The sequence below is a fragment of the Cibotium barometz genome, chromosome 49 (genome assembly GCF_041138505.1).
Source record: "Cibotium barometz isolate CiBa-2024 chromosome 49, ASM4113850v1, whole genome shotgun sequence".
NCBI classification, from domain to species: Eukaryota; Viridiplantae; Streptophyta; class Polypodiopsida; order Cyatheales; family Cibotiaceae; genus Cibotium; species Cibotium barometz.
In genome coordinates, this window is record NC_141094.1 from 13,868,285 (window position 1) to 13,888,121 (window position 19,837).

At 47.3% G+C, this 19,837-nt stretch overlaps 1 protein-coding gene across 4 annotated transcripts in view; it reads right to left on the reverse strand.

The window, feature by feature from the left end:
* Positions 1-19,837, reverse strand: part of LOC147610319 (N-terminal nucleophile aminohydrolases (Ntn hydrolases) superfamily protein) — a 46,914-nt gene that overhangs the window by 8,073 nt on the left and 19,004 nt on the right. For 2 of the 4 annotated variants that reach the window (XM_086786335.1, XM_086786332.1), the window contains exons 4-8: positions 4,249-4,333; positions 4,014-4,098; positions 2,159-2,245; positions 1,285-1,458; positions 979-1,139 (exon numbers count right to left, since the gene is read on the reverse strand). In XM_086786335.1, coding sequence (XP_086642461.1) covers positions 979-1,139; positions 1,285-1,458; positions 2,159-2,245; positions 4,014-4,098; positions 4,249-4,333 — 592 coding nt within the window. The remainder of the gene's footprint in view (positions 1-978; positions 1,140-1,284; positions 1,459-2,158; positions 2,246-4,013; positions 4,099-4,248; positions 4,334-19,837) is intronic. The other 2 variants (XM_086786334.1, XM_086786333.1) reach the window with 2 other exon arrangements.

Here is a 19,837-nt window from a genome sequence, read left to right on the forward strand (position 1 = left end):
CTTGGGAGTTGAGAAGCTTTGTAGATTTCAAGATATGCTTGGAGTTCACGAGCTAGAGTTGAGCTTGAAGTGGAGTGTTGAGATGTCAAGCTCAACATGAGCTGACACTCACGAGGCGTCTTCGTGAGACTGTTCGACATTTACATACTGGCGGGTTTAGTAGCTGACACTGACATATCTTCGCAAGAGATTCTACAACTGGACTACAATGACTAGTCCACACCTACCCACTCTACTTTAGTGTGTTCACATTATGGACCGCTTGTATATACTCTCGTATGTGTGTTAGTCACTTTATCGCTGTGTGTGACCTCTTTTGTTGAAGAAGAAGAAGAACAATTTTCAGCCTCTCACCTTGTGTGTTCTCCTCTAGGGATTGTCAGAGTGTGTGTGCTTGCAAGAGCTCAAGCTCCCTTCTCCCTTGCATCTTTTCACGCTGCTCTTTCATAAGGGAGTGACAAGGGGACACAGCATGGTCAGCGGGGGTGGCTGGTGGTGTGGTGTATGCCTTTGGGCTCTAAGACCCTCCGCATGGTCAGGAGCGTTGCCTGATGAGGAAGTGCGTCAACTGTCTGCCTGCCACCGAATCCTCCGAGAGAGGAAAACCAAAAAAGAACACTCTCTACCTTTTGGAAAACGAACGCTAATTTCTGAACCAAGAAGCCATTGAGAAGGATTTGTGTGTATGTAAAAGTTGGGGATAAGGGCGGAAAAAGACGGAATGGGGGACAAGGAAGGGGAAACGCCAACAGGGGACGAAGGAAGGAGGTTGTGCTAGTAAGCACGTACACTCCGTGCTCTAGGAATCCATGTTAAGTTGTTGTATAGTTAAAAAATACTCTCAAGAACTTTTCAATGATAACTAACATGCGCCATGTGATTTACTGAACTGGCCGCCAAATCATTATGAAGTGCCACATCAGCATGCTACTATCCCAAGCATTTAAAGCCTATACAAAAGAGGTACAAGTTTCTTACTTCGAGATTGACAAGCAACATTCGTATGCAATCAACCCCTTCATCATGTGCTCACCTGCACCTGTCACACAACAACCCAGAGTAGATCCACCATGCGTTTGTTTCAATGAAGCCCAACACCCGGACCCATAAGTAGCTGCAACCCCTACACGTCCTCTCACCTAAAACATTTTTAGCAAATAAATTAGCTCGCAAGTTAAGGTACACCACTGAAAGGCTTGTGCATGGAGCATGATTATACTGTACTAAGCATTCATACTGTTCAACATTTTGGACTTACAAGGGTAGGTCATGTGGTTAGCTTACCTTCATTGCTATGCCTCCACTCGATGATCCGACCGCAATATTTCCATAAGAATCTACACAGACTGCTCCTACAGTATCCATGGTTGCTCCCTCACAACATATAGTTGAAAACGGGGAATCTTCACCCTTCAAAGAGCATTCGGTGCTTCTGCTCGCAGACTTCATCTTAAAAAACCGCCATTGCAACATGCCAAAGTTAATTCCCATCCATAGAACTGTAACCTTTTCATTATGGAGGCAAGCTATTTGAAAACAGGAACCGCTTTCTTCTCAAGCACAACACCGTGTGCCTTCCTATCAGCATATTATCAAAATTTATGGCATTCACAAAACCAAATGTATGTAAGCTCATACTGATTCTTTACCCGTGTGTTCCCCTTGGCCTATCATCACGTGTGTATCACAGTCACAAGGCAAATTATTTGCATGCTCCTACTCCAGTAAACCTGCATGGTTGCTCAGTTCAACCACTTGTCCTCCTAAACAAGTGTTACCCATAAGAAGAGAAGAGCTTGTTCTGGAAGATTCGATAGAGCCTAGGTGCCTTGGATAGTTTACCTAAAAGGCCCAAGGCACAGATTCATGTGGCATCCAGGAGGAGAAAGGGCATCAATGCAATCTACTCCGTTTCACCAAGTTTACAACTAATGACCAGCCTAAATGCATGTTGACAACAATCTGTTCATGGCGCCATAGCTAGGGATTTTCCATTGACACACTTCTTTGCATCAATTCCTTAATCACTTTAGATGAATGCTTAAAAGAGACATTGGAAAAGGCACTTTCTTTAGCAAGCACCAACATGAAACATGTAGAACTAGACCTTCTAAAACTCAGATAGGATTCAAGTAAACAATAGGCTAAAAGGCATTACATGATCATCATTGGTGTTAGCTTGACATATCATCTCTTTGTATCTCAACCACTGTTGATATGTCCTTTCTGTAACCAGCCAACCATCCTAAGCAAAGCCCATCATGGCATAACATCAGTATAATGAAGGCAACTGTCTTTCACACTTACACAATATCTTACAAAATTATTATAAACTTATGTCACATATCCATTATGATCCAGAACGAAGTAAAACTTCATGCATCCTAGTTATGTATGTTAGCATGGTGGCTATTACCCATCACAATCGTGGGTCGGCAGGTCTAGTCCATCAAAATTGGCCTGCAAAAATTTTCCAAACTCCACCCGCCTATCACCATCATTATTAATATTCAGATCCTGCTGAAGTGAGACAATCCCCTATGCCTGCCTGTCAACATCTGTGCAGAATCCTGATGTGTCCTGCCTCCCTCACAACTATGACACAAAAGGCAGCCAGTGCTGCACAGGCTGCAGCAATGCACAGGCAAAAAGTAGCAGGCTGTGAGGTGGGGGGGAGTGGCAGAACAAGCCGTAGGCAATGGGACAGGGCATGCCCAGTCTCTAGGGGCCTTGCACCGTGCAGGCTTGTGCACCCTATCTGTTGTGCCTGTTCGTCACCTCTCTAAGCCCTCACCTTCTCGCCCCTTCTCTTCCTCTATATCCTCCAACCTTCATGCCCATGCTTCAATAATCCCTGTCATTATTTCTCTCCCCCTTTTTCTTCTTTGGTTCTCATTGAGCCTCTTCCCAACCCATCCTTCACTCCTGATTCAGTGCTAAGGTGGTACTATTCTGTATATGCTGCTGGGACCTATAAAAAAGAATATTATGGCCTTTTCCCAGTGATTTGAGTGAAACATTGGGCAGGTGGTTAAGTCGGCTGGGACAGCCAGATTGAACCTGGCACAAATGGCAAGCATCCCATCAATCATCCCCAAACTGGAGACGCTACTCAGCATATTTGCCATCTCCTGATTGGATGGATCTATCTTCTTTGCTTAGGTGAATTGCACGCAGAGCCTAGGGCATGATTTCACATGCCGTCAAATGCATCAACAATGATAGCCGCAGTGCAATGCAAATGAGACAGACAATGCAGGCCTGGCAGAGGAATAACAGACAACGGGAATATATATATATATACACACACACACACATATACACATATATGTATATATATACCTAGATGAATCCAGGAGCATGCCCAAATTCACCTTTTAGGAACGTGCATGTTATATACTCATGGTAGTCAACCCACAAGACTATATAACTATCAACTCCATTATGCATAGTATGGACTAGATACTACAACATCCCCACTAACGTCATCAGTGCCCAATAGTGGGCGTAGAACTCTATATCAAGATATGCTCTCACACGCACTCCACACACACACACACACACACACACACACACGAGCATATATTCACACAAAGCCCTTTGTACTGAGTTTCTGTCAAACCTCCGGAGATGCAAGGCAGACTCAGCCATAATGAAGCCTAGCACTAAGGAAAGTAGCAAATAGAAAGAATTAGTATAGCAAATAAGTAGTTGATAGGACAAATGCACCGCTAAAATATACATGTATATATACACATGCATATGTATGTACATATATACATGCACATGTGTATATAACTCTCAAAAACAAAGGCTACATATACATAAACATACACGTGTGTGCCTGTGTTTGGTGTCTCAGGCCCCCTGCTGGACAGCATGGTACAATAGCCACTGGCAAGGGCCCACCAATTTTACCATAGCCTTTTGATCATAGGTTTTCCATTTCCAAAACTTAAGCTTTTAAACAGGAATTTGAGCTTTTAAACAGGAACTTGTTTCCCTGAATTTACCTTCCCTGCTTCTTTGATAGAATCTGCAGCAGTCTTAAGTCCATGTGCATGAGCCCAAGCCCGTGCTCCATCACCAGCCAGAAAACTGGAAATCAAGATTGTGAGCTTTCTATAACCATGCCTTTATGAAACTGCTTGAATGTGCTGGAAATCAAACACAACTACTAAGAAAGAAGTGCTGCAAGTTGATTATCAAAAAGAAGTTACAAGAAAGAGTATGATAAATTAAAGGTACATAGGGGGGATGCGACCAAAGGAAAGTGATCCTCTAAGACTCTCCTTTGCCAAAGCAGCTGCAACCTCAATGGGATTCTTCAATCCTATAGAAAATACAAGAGATATATCAACATAAACAATCAAACAGTCAGTTCTTTGCATAGTAACATAGAATGCTACGCACAAATGATTACGTGTATGTTTGTGCAGTGATTGCTTTGCACACCGTACTATGGGCCAGCTACCCCATTAGGTATCTCGTTTTATGAACCAATATGAGGACTCTCCCCTAGTTCAAGACAGTGTGTCAAAAAATTCAGATAGCTGTACTAAATATCCAGAAATCATCGTTGATTGTCACACCATCAGGCCTCCAATGCATACGATATGACTACCACAGCAGTGTATAGGGTAGATTAGGAGGAGGGCATGCCATTGTGAGCCCTAAGCGTATAAAGGGGCAAGGCCATGAGTGTACTCCCAGGCAGGGATGCACTAGAATAGTGTAGGTGCATGCCTATAATGGGAGAAATCACTGCTGAGAAGCATTGACCTATAAAGATGAACAAGCTGGGAACATTTGAGCAGAGTAGGGGTAGCAGAAATGGGCAGAATCAGGATGGATGATGTTAGGGAAGGTATTGGGGACTATTGGGGACTATTGGGGACCATTTGAGGGCTGCACAGCATTTGAGCAGTGCAGCAAGGGCTGGGCCATGTGAGAAGAGGTTTTTGACTGTATGTAAAGGAGCATCCCTTATTTGTGTTGGAATCAAGGTCTAACCTGTTTATGTGTGTGAACCATCTCCTAGGGAGTGGTAATGTGGAGGTGTAGCCGAGAAGAAGTTCAAGAACAAGGCAATAGGAGGGAACAACTCCTTCACAAAGAAGACCTTCAAAGGTATAAAGTGTTCCTTCTGTGGAAGGAGCAATCATGCATAGAAGGACTGCTAGTCAAAGAAGCCATGCATGATTGGCTTTCTGAAGTCCAAGTTGTGGGTTGTGTTTCAGTTGTGTTGTGTGTATGTGACCTAATCCTATGTTGTCTCTACCCTTGGAACCCCATAACTCGCATGAGAAACTAGAGCCATGAGCCTAGATTTATACTTGACACAGTATGAGGCAATTCCTTGAGGGGGGATTTGTTGGGAATCAAGATCTTACCTGTTTATGTGTGTGAACCATTAGGAGTGGTAATGTGAAAGTGTGTGTGTGTGAGCCATCTCTTAGAGGGGTTATAATAATATCGAGATATTTGTGTGCTCTGACATAAGCAATGATGTCAGAAGATGTACCTTGGAACATATAAAGGTATTGTACTTGTGTGAAGTAATATCAATCACATCATTCAGTCGTGTTATTCACTCTCTCTCTCTCTCTCTCTCTCTCTCTCTCTCTCTGTGCTCCTTAGCCACAGCTGCCCATTGCTTCAAGCCTCCATAGCTCAGCTTAGCATCTACAATTTGCATGTCCCTTACAGCCTGGCAAGCAGGACAAGGGGGGATCTATCTTAAAGATCCCCCATCCTCCTCATTTTTCATTCATTCCCTCTTGTAAGATCCCTATCTAAGGAATCCTCCCCCCCCCAAGATATGTTAAAGTATTTAATAATGTAAAAAAAACCCTCCTTTCAGTTAAAAATTCTAGAGGAGAAAATCAATCTAGAGAGAGAAAGTTTGGTTTGAGGAAATTTTCATTTGGAAAAAATCTCCTCGGTTTAAGGAACATGTGTATATACTCAGTTTCCGATTTGGACTCCCGTTAGATCCATATTTTTAAAGTTACGGATTTTTACTAAAATCGTAAATGAGACCAAACTTGGTCATTTTTCCCATGAATTTGGTACTTGAGAATAGGTGTAACTTTTGCCCTTCTTTGGATGCAAAAAGGTAGAGTGTATGGGAAATCGTGCCTAGTTCAAGCTTCAAGGAGAGTAGAAGCGTGTACACACTCCAGGAGGAGGAGAAAATCAACTTCAAATGAGCCCACTCCCCCACATTCTCTCTCAAGTAGTTAATGCATAATGAGCTCCCTTCTCACCTTTATAGGGTGAGAAAGTGGTCCCATTTCTCTCATGTGGGATAAATCCCGCACTCTCCCCTTTAATTTTTCAAAAGTAATGTGCTCTTATTTTTTCAAGTAAACCCCTTTGTTGAGGTGATTTGTAAAGGCTATAACTTGCAAATTAAATTAGGTTTTTGAGTACTTCTTTTTAAATATGGAAGATGCATGTTTAAGCTTAATTAATCAACTTTTGTATTCTATTTTGGGTTAATTGAAAATCCCCAAATTGATGGGTGGAATCAAACCTAAATTTGCAAGAAATGGCTTGACTAGCTCAATAGTAGCCCACACATTAAGGCCTGTAGCTTCTAAACGGAGTTGGATATCAATGGGTGGTTTTTGGAGATTAATTATCATGATTAAAAGGTGATTTGGGTTCAATAAATGACACGAAATTGCAGCTACTTCACCACTGAAATTAGGAGGCTTTATGACCCAATTTCATGAGAACTATGCATGGTAGTCTAAAGCCCATTGATTCAAATGATGAGAGCCATGCATAAAACGTCTGTAAAAATTATAGGGCAAGGGATTAAAGAGGATTCTTCGAGATATAAAAGTACCTATCTAAGTCTGCCCATGAATTCGACTTTTTGGCTTGAAGTTACGTAAACTCTTATAGGATACGACCCACAAAATTTAATTCATTCTAGGCTTATAGATAAACTCTTTAGCTTGAAGTTAGGTAAACTCTTCTAGGATACGACCCATAGAATTTAATTCATTTTAGGCTTATAGATGAAGTATTGGTGAGATCCAAATTTTATGCACGAGTCCAACTTATCAAGAATATAAGAAAAGTTATTAAAAACAATTTAATGGTCTTGAACCTCACTTGGAAGACAAAAGAGATTTATGTAAGGATGCATGTTTGGATGCCGGCAAGTATAATACATTGTTTTGAAGTTTTGGGATTTAAAAGCATGTTGTTTAAGTAATGCTTATGAAATGCAGTGACAACTATGGATCCTCATGATCATTCAATATATAGTGGTGGCCCGCAAGACCGACCGTGCGGGGGCGATAGTGATACGAGTGTTCGCCCGTCAAGTTTTGCGGTGGCCAAGGACCTTGATCACCCTAGTTTAGATTCGTGGTTGTGCTTTGGAATACGCCCCCGGGAACCTAGAAGAAGCGGCCTAAGGGTGCATTGGTTTGCTAGTTCAGCCGGATTAGGTGAAGCGGCCATTAGGTTGTCGGGCTTAGTGAGTAAGGAACCCAGAAACGGATTTAGAAGAAAATATATGAGGAAAGTGTAGGGAGTCGGGTGGTCCTCGTTAGCTCGGAAATTTTCTCGTTGCCACATCAACGATTGGCCGCGTGATGGCGGACTTGAACAGCAACCGGGGATAAAAAGTTTTATGGAGGAATAAAATTGGACAAAGACTAGAAGATGTAAATATTTTTGAGTATTTTTTTTTTCAGAAAGGAGACTTCTATTAAGTATCAAAAATTTTACAAAATGGAGATTTCACACCAAGCAAGGTGGAGATCTCAACCAATCAAGAGCCCTGTGCTACCAATAGGGTCCCGAATGAGCGGATGTGAAAAAGATACCAATGTCCTACTCTCTCAAAAACTGGCCGCACTTCCTCTCCGCAGCCCTCGAAGATCCTTGGATTCTGGCCCAGGTAGCCATATCACTCCAAATCTTGCAAAGACACTGAGAAACAAGAACGGGAGTACCCTCAATGGCCTCAATGCATCTAGCCTTCCAAATATTCCAGGCTGAGATGCTAGCAATAATCTCCCAAGAACTGTCTAACCTCTGTGCCGGAGGGACAAAGTGTGAAAGTGGCAAATGTAAACAAACAAGAATATCTGTAGTGCGCCGAGAGTCTCAGGTCGCGCTCGCTGAAGCTTTCGCCTCCCCCTCCCCCCTGCTCGAGCTGCCTTCGCCGTTCCCCGCCTGCTCGCACCCCCCCTCCCCGCCCTCGTGACTTCGCCTCTCCCCGCTTGCTCGCACCCCCCCCTCCGCGCCCCTGTGCTTCTCGCGCCCCCCGCCCTCCCTTTCGCGCCCATCGCCCCCTGCCCGCCTGCCCCCGTCTCCTTCGCGCCCCCCGCTCCCCCCCTTCCTCCGCGTCCCGCCCCCCTGCTTGCCCCCGCCCTCCCCCCCCTTTCGCGTTTTCCCCGCCCCCCCCCCCCTTTCGTTCCCCACTGCCCCCCCCCCTTTTTTTCTCTGCCTCTGCCTTCCGCCCCTCCCCCTCTGTTTTGTCCGCCCCCCTCTATCTTCCGCCCCTCCCCCTCTGTCTTCCACCCCTCCCCCTTTGTCTTCCGCCTTTCCCCCTCTTCCCCTCCCCGCTCCGCTTTTTCGTGCAGCTTGGTTCTTGCAGGACCCTCCGTTTTTCGCTTCGCCCTCGACTCAGCTTCAGACTCTGATGGAGGTTCCTCCCGCCCCACCTCAGAGGGACTCTTCCGCAGCCCCCTCGCCTGCCCCTCTGAGGATACCCCCATCAGGCTTTCTCTTTCGCCGAAAGAAGAAGCGAGCCTCGCCGTAGAGGTGGAACGCCTCCAGGCACATTCCACCATCTGCCGTATAGTTGGCACTCGCCCCAGCAGAGGGGAGATCCGGGATCTTCTCCAGGCCCGCCTTCTTGCAGATGTGGGCAAGATCCTCGACATTCAGTTACTGGGCCGCGGACACTACCAGATTGAGTTCGAGACAGCCCACAGCGTGGCCCAGGTCCTAGCCATGAGTCCCCTTGACATCACGGGCACTCGGGCCTTCTTCAGACCATGGCAGCATGGTTTCGACCCAGCAGCGGCCGAGCACGGAGAGCGCCTATTCCATGTCACAGTTTGCTTTCCTAGACTTCACCGCAAGTACCTTCCGCTCCTTTCTAGGATAGGATCATTGGTGGGCTCGGTGCTTGAGACTGGCCCCACAGCAGCTTCAGTGGTGGCTAGAGCAACTGGCCTGCCTTCGGTCAGAGTTTTGGCTCCTGACATCTCCTCCCTCCCAAAGGTCATTCAGTTACCTAGGATAGGGGGGGATGGATCGATTAGAGAGTGGATTTTTCGGGGCTCCCAAACCAATGTTTTATATCCAGGCAGGTCAGCCACTTGGCCAAGGCTTGCCCTCGCAGGAGACCCCGACCTTCACCGCAGCAGCAGACCCCCAATCGCCCGCCCACAGATGCAGCTCGGCAGGCAACCTTCGGGACACCTGCTCAGCCCACAGAGACCTCGGATTGGCAGCCTGGACAGGGGCGCCGTAGAGGGAGACAGCCACAACAGCATGCCCAGAGACCGACGACGCAGCAGCAGTCACAGCCTCAGCATCACTCGGTTCCAGTGAGGAACAGCTTTGCTCCCCTCCAGGAGGAGACCCCAGCGTAGACTGAGGATCAGGAGATGCCACCACCCCCCTTCGCCCCCCCCTCGCCTCGCCTCATCCCATTCCCGCTCCCGCTTTTTCAGCGGCTCCTTCCCCACCCCCTTCTCCCCCCCCTCCTCCCCCTCCGCTCGCCTCAGCTCCCCGCGAGGCACTGGCAGTACCCTGGCGCTCACCTACAGCCCGGCGGGCTCTGAGCACCGACCTTGCTTGAGCACCGCAGAGGAGACCTACCATGCTGATGCGTGCTTCACGGATATCCTCTATCCGCAGTCGGCTGAGTAGTCTCGACACTAGACAGCGCTCGGAGGCTTTCGACTACTCCTTCACACGCCTTTTTGGAGCGGACGGCCCCCATGAGCTAGCACCCCCATCAGAGTTCATGTGGTGATACCTCCGGCCCGAGGGGAGGAGGCACTTGATGCAGCGGTGGCCTTCTCCTTCCCTCTCTGCGGCACTAGCGACCGGGAGTGGACTTTGGATCTCGCTCTTAGTATTTTGAAGACTCGGGCAGTTGAGTTTTCTCACCATGTGAGCGATTTGGAGATGACAGACGTGATAGGCCGACTCTGGGAGTTGGCACATTTCTTTGATACCGGGAGCGCGGATGCCTCCGAGAATCGACATTTGGTGGTTCGCATAGTGGCAAACCTAGCACGAGACCCTGGCTATGTATACATACATGAGGTTTCTCTCTCCAAGCGGGAGGCAGTCGCTATGGGACACAGCCACTGGCGCCTGGTCCGAGACTCTTGCAGCACACCAGGTGGGCAGATTCGTAGCCGCTCGGATGGGGATTACTCTCCATCCAAGCCGCTTGCGAAGGCCCGCCGTATGGCTCAGACGGCCTCCACCTCAGCAGGTCATCCATGAGGATCATCTCATGGAATGTACAGGGCCTTGGCGGTGCACACTATGTACGTTATCGTGGTTGCTTGAGGCAGGAGCTTCAGAGATGCCTGGTTGGGGGCAGTATTGATATTCTGATGATGCAAGAGCACCATTTGAGTGAGAGCAGGATTCGGAGATATGGTTCAGTGATGCCTCGTAGATGGGACACATTTTGGTCTGCAGGTTTTGGCCCCTTGGGTGGGCAGGGAGGAGTATGTATGGTCAATGTATGGCGGCAAGCCATTGTGGATCGCGGGGTCATTGTGCCTGGTAGAGCGCAGTATAATATTCTGAGGATGCACTTGGAGCACTTTGGTGTGCTCAATGTCTATGCGCCCAACCATGCTAGTGCCAGAGCAGAGTTCTAGACCCTTGTTACAAATGCATTGCCCGAAGCCGCACATTGGTGTGTCGGGGGAGACTTCAACATGCTTGAGGACCCGGCCGATAGGGTGGGAGGCAATCATGTTACAGTGCACGGCATGGAGCTTGCAGCTTGGGAGTGATTTTGTATGACACTGCGGATCTCTGATGCATGGCAGCATGAGGCTTTCTCCCGTTCTCAGACAGTCTTAGTTTTTCTCGCTCGGATCGCCGGCAGGGAGGGACTAATCTATCACGAATTGATCGCTTCTATGTGGGCGACAGGTTCCGGGAGCGTGGTGGCTCCATTGGCATTCTCGCTGGCACCTCTTTTTCAGACCATGCGCCAGTTATTTTGACACTTGAGGAGAGGACACGGGAGACCAGCTTGCAATTGAGGATCCCAGAGAGGATACTTACAGATCCCAGTCTTTCTGAGGACATTGAGAGGATATGGCATGATAGCCAGAGCTCTGACCTGGATGCAGCAGGCCAGTGTGCCCAGGGACTCATCGAGCTCAGCTCTTTTTTGCACGCTACAGCCTTGACACGGCTGGGAGAGACACGAGAGCGGGAGCGTCGCTTGAGACGTAGCCTTGCTTCGCTCCAGCATCTTCAGGAGCAGCTGCCTACATGTGAGTGGGTGGCGTCCCAGTTGAGCCAGGCACGCGAGGAGGTTAGAGAGGCAGAGGAGCAGAGACACGAGTTCTACTATCATCACCAGGCCTCTCAGTGGACGCAGCTTGGTGATAGAGTGACTTGGGAGTTTTTTGAGATCACCGGACCCCGCCATGCTCGAGCAGGAGTACGCCAGCTCAGGAGGCAGGACGGATCGTTAGCCACCCACTGAGCCCGGGGAGATTAGAGCTATTGCCACTGAGTTCTATAGAGACCTGCTTTCAGCGGAGCCAGCCACGGAGGCACGTGATGCTTGCAGAGCAGACTGTGTGGACACATGTGCAGAGAAGGATCACAGATCGTATGCGCATAGTTTTGGGTGAGCCCCTTTCAGAGGATGAGCTTGTTGAGGCTTTGAGGGTCCTTCCGCGTCATAGTTGCCCTGGGGAGGACGGATTAACGCCTGCCTTTTTTATGCGCTATTGGGACCTTTTCGGGCTAGGCCTTCGTAGGGGCTTTCAATATGTTTTGGACACTGGGGTGATGCCACAGAGTTTTTCAGAGGGCTTGATCTTTCTTATCCCCAAGGGGGAGGGAGTGTCATATGATATTCATTGGAGGCCTATTACGATCCTCAATACTGTCTACAAGGTCCTAGCAAAGGCCTTGAGCTTGAGGATCCAGCCCTTCCTTGGGGAGTTGATTCATGCTACCCAGACAAGATTCGTCAAGGAGCGCAATATCCTTGACAACATTTTCACCTTCTTGGAGGCGACGGCCCGAGCTAGATTTCTCGGTGAGGACTTGGTCGTGATGCTTCTCGATTTTGAAAAGGCATACGATAGAGTCGATTGGGGTTTCCTAGAGGGCACTATGCTTTGCCTGGGTTTTGAGCCAAACTGGATTCGAGGAGTGGCAGCTCTATATTCCACAGCTCATAGCCATGTGTTGATGGCAGGAGGACGGGGGCCGAGCTTTGAGTTAACCAGATCAGTCTGTCAGGGATGCCCTCTCGCCCCGTTCCTTTTTCTTTTCTTTGCAGAGGCTATGAGCATGTATCTGACAGCAGAGGAGGTTGGTTTGAGAGGACTCCAGCTTCCAGTCAGGGATGAGGACTTGCTCAATTCTTACTGATGACACGGGATTGTTTCTGCATGGCCAGGAGGCCAATCTACAAAGGGCAGAGCAGTCGCTACAGGTTTTTGGTGTGGCTTCGGGAGCATTGATCAATTGGCGCAAGACAGTGGCTTTTTGGATCAGTAGCGCTCCCGCTCCGGCATGGAGCCCAGACCCGGGTTTTAGGTGGATTCCTCCTGGCACAGCAGTGCGGTATTTGGGATGCCAGATTGGACTTGATTTGTCACCTGGGCAGCAGATCGCCCCGCTTCTTCTGAGCATTCGGAAGAAGCTTTTATATTGGAGTACAGCTCGGCTATCCTTGGTTGGGAGGGTGGTGGTGAAATCAGGTGCTTTTAGCGACTATGTGGTACATCACGTCTTGCTGGATCTTCTCGAGCTCTTGCATCAGCCAGGTACAGAGGCTGATCAGGAATTTTCTTTGGTCTGGGCGGGATGGTCATCCGGCCCGGGCTAAGGTTGCTTGGGCAGTTATTACTCTTCCGCTGGCCCAGGGGGGCTTGGGCATTATAGATCCAGTGATCAGAGTAGAGCCTTGTTGGGGAAGCTTATTGTTCGGGGGATGCTTCCAGGCGATGAGCCTTGGAAGGAGCTTTTTTTTCAGCGGGCTGCAGGCTAGAGCTCCCCCAGCAGGGGGCACTTGGGCACCAGAGATACAGTGGATCTTCATAGAGATGAGGAGGACAGGCCTCAGTAGAGGATGGGAGGACAGATTTGCCTTCAGCATCCTGCGAGCTTGGGAGCTGTTGAGACCGGGGCTTTCTCACAGACCTCCCACTTGAGGAGCGGGCCAGACAGCCGGTCATCTGGAGCCCCGCAGTACCCACACAGCAGGGTCATATGCTGATTTCTCGGCTTCGTCTAGCCTGGGGACCATTGGCGGCAGGCCCAGCACGCAGTTTTGGAGATTGGCAAGCCTTTTGCAGTCTCCCGGAGGAGATCCAGGTGGAGAGGTTGAGTCACTTCAGAGGGGGGCTGATTATGAGGGATGACATTCAGGAGGCACTCACTGAGGAGTGGTTCACGCCTTTCGAGCCAGCGGCCCCACGGTGGATGGGAGCCTTTACACAGTTGGAGATCTTGATTCCTGTCAGAGCTTGCACTGAGGATGGTAGATGCCTCTTCTATGAGATACAGGATGAGGGCAGACTTCAGAGAGTGGAGGCGGAGTCGCCTTTGGTTACAGAGTGCATCTTTCAGAGGATACGGGTAGTGGCCGCTGCTTCTCGGAAGTGGCATATTGATCCAGACCCTGCAGATGTGGACTCTAATTGGCGCATATGGGCATATGCTGCGCGCCCCTTGGCCGGCTCCAGTGGGACCCTGACGAGTACGAGTGGCATGATCCTTATGCGTCCCCCGAGGCCACAAAGATCACCTTTTTCCAGTACACTGTTCAGTTGGGGAGACATATTTTAACTGCGAGGAGGATGGTCTCTCCAGCTTCATCGGAGCATTGACGGCTACAGGGACTCTCACAGAAGTTCCTCGAGGATTTTTGGCAGGCTATCAAGCGGGTTTTCAACAAATTTCAGGGCACTCAATTCCTTGGATTTTTCTATCCCAGGGGGAGGGAGTCACAACCGCATGCCTTCAATGATTTCGATTGGGATGGATATTACGACACCAGGGCGTCCACTAGTGGTTTGTGCTTCCGTCTTGGTGATTCGTGCATATCATGGCTCAATAAGAAGCAAAATCACACCTTTTGGCTAATTTGTGTCACCATTTGGCCACCCAATTGGTCCACCCGTGCTTTCTTATCATGTATGTACATTGGACTGGTGTCCATGGCAGTTGTTTATGCCAGGGATTGATGCCACTAATGATACTGTGGGCTTGGCTTTCCGTTGGGACTTGTGCCTCCGTGTACATGCCTGGAAATGCTTGGTGGATCGGTGTTCCATTTGGGTCTGGTACCTCGTGTACTTGCCTGGAGCACGTCTATTTTGGTATAGTCTCACGAACGGGGATTGTCCATACCAATGCTGCATCTTTATGTGCTTGCTTGCAATTAAAATTGCATGCTGTTTACATGCTTGCTTGACCAATGTGTAGTTCCGGGTAAGGGGACACCCATTCGCGAACCATGCGTGTGAAACTGTCGGCTGACATGGTTATGTGGCATGTGACACGTGGTAAGTATTGGTCATAAACTTGGCCTTAGGAGTTAGCACTAATTTATAAGTGAGTGTGTACAACTTCATTCAGTTTTGAGCGACCAAAACTCACTTATAAATTATGACTAGCCCGGTGTTCACACACACTAATGTCCCGAGGTGGACATAACCCAATGTCCACCGCCCAGACCTTATTCCCTTTGTACAAAGGGAGTAACCAGCCATGTATCCACTCTAGCTTGCTCCACAAAGCACCTGCCTGCCACCTACACTGGACAACCCACCACCACCTCACTCCTCTTCCTCTCTCTAGAGATTGGTGCCTCCTTCATGAGGACTGTTGGGCTGCATTTTCTACACATTCTCCTTCCCAACTCCATTTCTAAGCTTGCTAAAGTGATTTTCAAGCTTCCAAGAGTGTTTTCGGATGCTAATTACTCTCCTACACACTCCCAATGACTGAAATTCAGCAAAACAGCTCTCTTTATTGCTGTAATTTCTGGTCTTTTTGCTGAAAACCCTAATTTCAGCCCTCCTTTCTCAAGTTGAACCATAGGGGAAGCTTTCACAAGGTTCCCTTCATCCTCTTGAAGACTTTTGTCGCGAAGAATTGCAACAAATCGAAGATCTCTTCACTCTAAGGACTTCCATCGCGAAGACTTCCGCTGTCATCGACTCTACTTGCAATTGGTAAGCTTTAATGCTTAAATATGGAAGCAAGTAGCAGGAGGGAGGAACCGGATTACAAGATCACATACCATGTGTAGTGTTCTCTTGTCCTACGTGCTCTCTTGCAGATTGTTGCTACCATGTGTTGATGGAACAATAGAGAGCAGATGGTAGGGAACATGGGCATGGTTGCAAGTCTACATCGACAACCACTTGTTTGCAATACTGTATTCATATGCATTGGTATGGAAATCTGGTCAGAAATGCCCATGACACTATGTACTTGATTCTCCCAAGATCGATATACTTTATTTGAGGGAGGGGTCGGCCGTTCCGGCTCATTGTGTGTCTCTTGTCAATTCAGCAATTTACTTCTTGTATTTGAACAAGTGTCCATCAAATCTTAGTGTATTTAAGTGTATTGATTAGCATTGTGTTCACCCAAGTTACATTGGTATCAGAGCATACAGCTCTCTTTCACTTCTATCGTGAGAGACGATCACCGTGAACACTAGCTATCTCTACACTTAGAACATTATGGACAGCCATATAATGAATGTTGGAGATGCTAATACAAGAGGTAGGGACAATGAAATGCATGCCTCCAATGCTTTACAAGATGAGCAAACTCATGTGGTGCACAATAGGGAACATGAATATGTGGAACAGCCGTCCCGTGGAAAAGAGAAGATGCAAGAAGAAGAGTCCTTAGTCTTGAGGACTGAACTTACTCGTATGCAGGCTCTTCTCCATGCACAACAAGAAGAATTGAATCTCTACCGCCGCGAGGATCCATTGGTACATAACCGTTTGAAGGCCAAGAAAGCTGAATCTTATATGGATCATGCAATGGCAATGATTGCTCAGAGTTGCACATGCAACCGAGAGACGCAGCACGTGCATACTTGGCTCGTACCGAGGATGCCTATGCAGAAAAGGCAACCATCCCACATGTCTTGGAATCCCCACAAGTGCCCGAACAAGAACTTATGTCTAAGAGGATGAATCTCCATGCTATGGGAGAGGAACAATCAGTGACTTCACGCCATGCAGGAATACCTTATGTAGCCTGTGAAGGATATAATGTTTATGGCAGTGATCAAAATGTATGTCAAATGCCATTGCCGGCTAAAAATGTGCATGCACAACACATGCAACATGGGCTGCAATTTTCTGTTGGTGCAGGTATTCCGCGTATCTCTCATGCCACTCATGCCTTCGAGTGTGCTCGTGAGGGAGAAGCTATCGCTAAAAATGCATCAATGCATGTTGCGGGGCCAGCCATGCCTCATGCTTACAAGGCACATGTATCTATGCCTTATACATCACCTTTTGGTCCAAAAATGATGCCAGACACAAGGGCTATCCCAATAGACAAACATGGGAGAAAACATGTTGCACATGCATCAAAGTCTCGTGACTTCAAAGCCGGAGACAAATCTGTGAAGTTTGACACACATCATGGGAAATATGATGCATCAAAGGCACTTGCTTTTATTGCCCAGTTTGATATTGCTTTCAGTGATGAGGATTTCACTCAGAAATCCATGATCCGACATGTAAGCATGTTCATGAAAGGCAATGCTGCCCATTGGTGGCTCACAGTGAAGCTCTCACCGAATTCTGTTAGATCGTGGGAAGAGTTCAAGGAGAGGTTCTATGCTCAATTCTTGCCTCCCAATGCATTGAATGAGATAACAATGAAGTGGGATTGGGTGAAGCAAAATGAGAGGGAATTGGTAAATGCACATGTACAAAAGTTTTGGAAAGTGCTTTTGGAGGTGTCTCCATTTATGCATGTCACCGAGACAGAAAGGAAGAGAAGGTTTCAATCGGGTTTGCAACCCGTGTACAAAGCGGGACTACAAATGTATCCTGGTCATACCTTACACCAACTAATTGCAGCCGCCACTGCCACCGAGCAATTGGAACTCAAATTGAGTCGATCCAATAAGGCTAAACCCTCATTTCAAGGCAAAGAGAGGGCTGTCCAAAACCTGCAAAATGATGGATAGCCACCTAAAAAAGACCAAAACCAAGATAAAAATGGTCCAAAGGCTGAAAATAACACTACCAAGAAGCGTCCCTTCAAACTAAGAGACTATGGTGTCACTCCGGAGTAGAAAAAGCAATATATGAGTGAGGGGAAATACTTTACTTGTGGTAGCACCGAGCATATTGCAAAGGCATGCCCAAAGAAGAAGAAGCGTGATAATGCAAATGCATCAAAGCCTAATGTGCATATGGTTCCGGATGTGCAGGGCAACACTTCACGTGATAGCAAACATAGGGTTGTATGTAAAGCTTGGGGACAGCTCAAGGATCAGCCCGCTTTGTTCATGTTTGATGATTGTGCATCTGAAAATTTCATATCCAGCTGCTTTGGGTATTGAAGTGGAGAACATGGGTCCTCAAATTGAAGCAGGGGCTGCCTTTGTTGGTAGAGAAGTGCAGGTCATGCCTATTTTTGGCAAGTTGCGCATACACATTCAAGGCTATGTGGATCATGAGGATTTTCTTGTGGCGCCTTTGAATGGCTGTGATGTATTGCTTGGAAAGCCTTGGCATACACGTATTGATCCGTGCAAGGCTTACAAGACCAATAGGATCACCTTCATGCATAAAGGCCGAGAGCACGTAATTGATGCTCTAAGAGGGTGATACCATTTCCCTTGTATCGCATGTACAAATTAAGAAAGTAATGAAAAAGAGTGTTTTTGCGTACTTGATTTTTATACGAGATCATGTTGAGAAAAATATTGTACATGTAAATACTCTTAGTAATGATAGGCTAAAATTCTTGCAAGAACACAATGATTGTTTTGCTGATGAGTTACGAATGAGTTGCCACTCGTACGACCGGAAGATCATCACATTGATCTTGTGCCGGGTAGCTCACCACCTAATAGGCCATCCTATCGTGTAAGTGCATCCCAAAAAGAGAAGATCATGAAGCAAGTGAATGAGCTTCTTAAGAAGGGTTTGGTTCAGCCAAACTCTTCCCCATATTGTTTCGTATGTGTGTGGATTATAGAGCTTTGAATAAGCTTACCATCAAGAATCGGTTTCCGATTCCACGCATAGACGACATCCTTGACAAGTTGGATGGATCGGCATGCTTTGGACACCACCACTTGATCAGCGAGGGAAAGCTGAGCAATGCTCCAGCGAGGAAGAACTGAACAATGCTCCACTAAAGGAGCTTCTTCCAAATGCACAAAAGTAGAGGGGCAAGTTGCTGCTTTGACAAGATATCAATCCCTGCCTAATATCCCAAATATCTAACCGAGGCGCCTCTGGGCATCCATTCGAAAGACTCAACTAGACACTAAGCCGGGGTGGGTGAGGATTGAACCCAAAACCACATGACTTGTGCCAATTGATATAAGCGCCTGAAGCCAAGCAGAAGTCCTTGATTGACTATGAAAATCTCTGAAGATTCCCTTCCTCTCCTGAGAGGTAGGCGGTGGTATGATCCACGAACTTTGAGTCTAGAAGCTCTTCGTGCGATCTAATGGTGAGATGAAGACCTTGTAGCCATGAAGTCCCTGCGCAGACAAAAAACTGTCATGACTCAACACAAAATGAAAGACAGAATTCTTTGTATCCTTTGTAATAATTATACTTTCTTCTATGCTTTTCATGTTTTCCTTTGAATTTAGATAAGCAAGAAAATCCATTCATTTGGTTAGATTCGTGCATAGGAGCTGGCTAGTGAGTGGCCATAGGTCATGGTGGCGGGTCCACGTAGTGGGCTAGAACATGGATAGTACACACTTCCACCTATATGACCTGATTGGGCGCCTATGGCTAGAACTCAAGCATACCAGGGTCAAGCTCGCACACAGAAAGGATTGATGCCTGGGAGTGTGGGTTAGATCATGTGCATGATCAATGCCATGTACCTTCTCAGGTGCTGATTCAGAGGAGGCAGCCAGATAAAGACTATGAACCAGATAGGAGCACAAGAGGACAAAGGTGGATTCAGAGCAAGGCCTGGAGATAAGATGGCATGACCAATTAAAGTCTATGTTAGAGTGATTGCTTGATTTTCATTTTACATGAGTTAGATGCATCAAATTGAAAAACCATTACTGTTTTGTGAATATGGACGGAAAGAGCTTTCATTTGACTCCCATATTGGGGGGTCCCTAAATCTAGGATCGGGCCCTAAAAGATAGGGACCTCAGTTTGCCCTAAGAAGGCTAACCCTAAAAAATAGAGATTTCCTAAAATTTAGTAATCACTTACTATATTTAGTAATTTTTGCATCCTAACTGTGCTTGCTAAATTTGGAGGTTTTTATTTTTTGGTAGTTGACACCTCACCACAAAAAGTTCTAGAAGAATGGACAAGTGTCCCAACACTTGTCACTTGAGTTTCCAAGTGTCCCTCCACTTGTCCCACCTTCT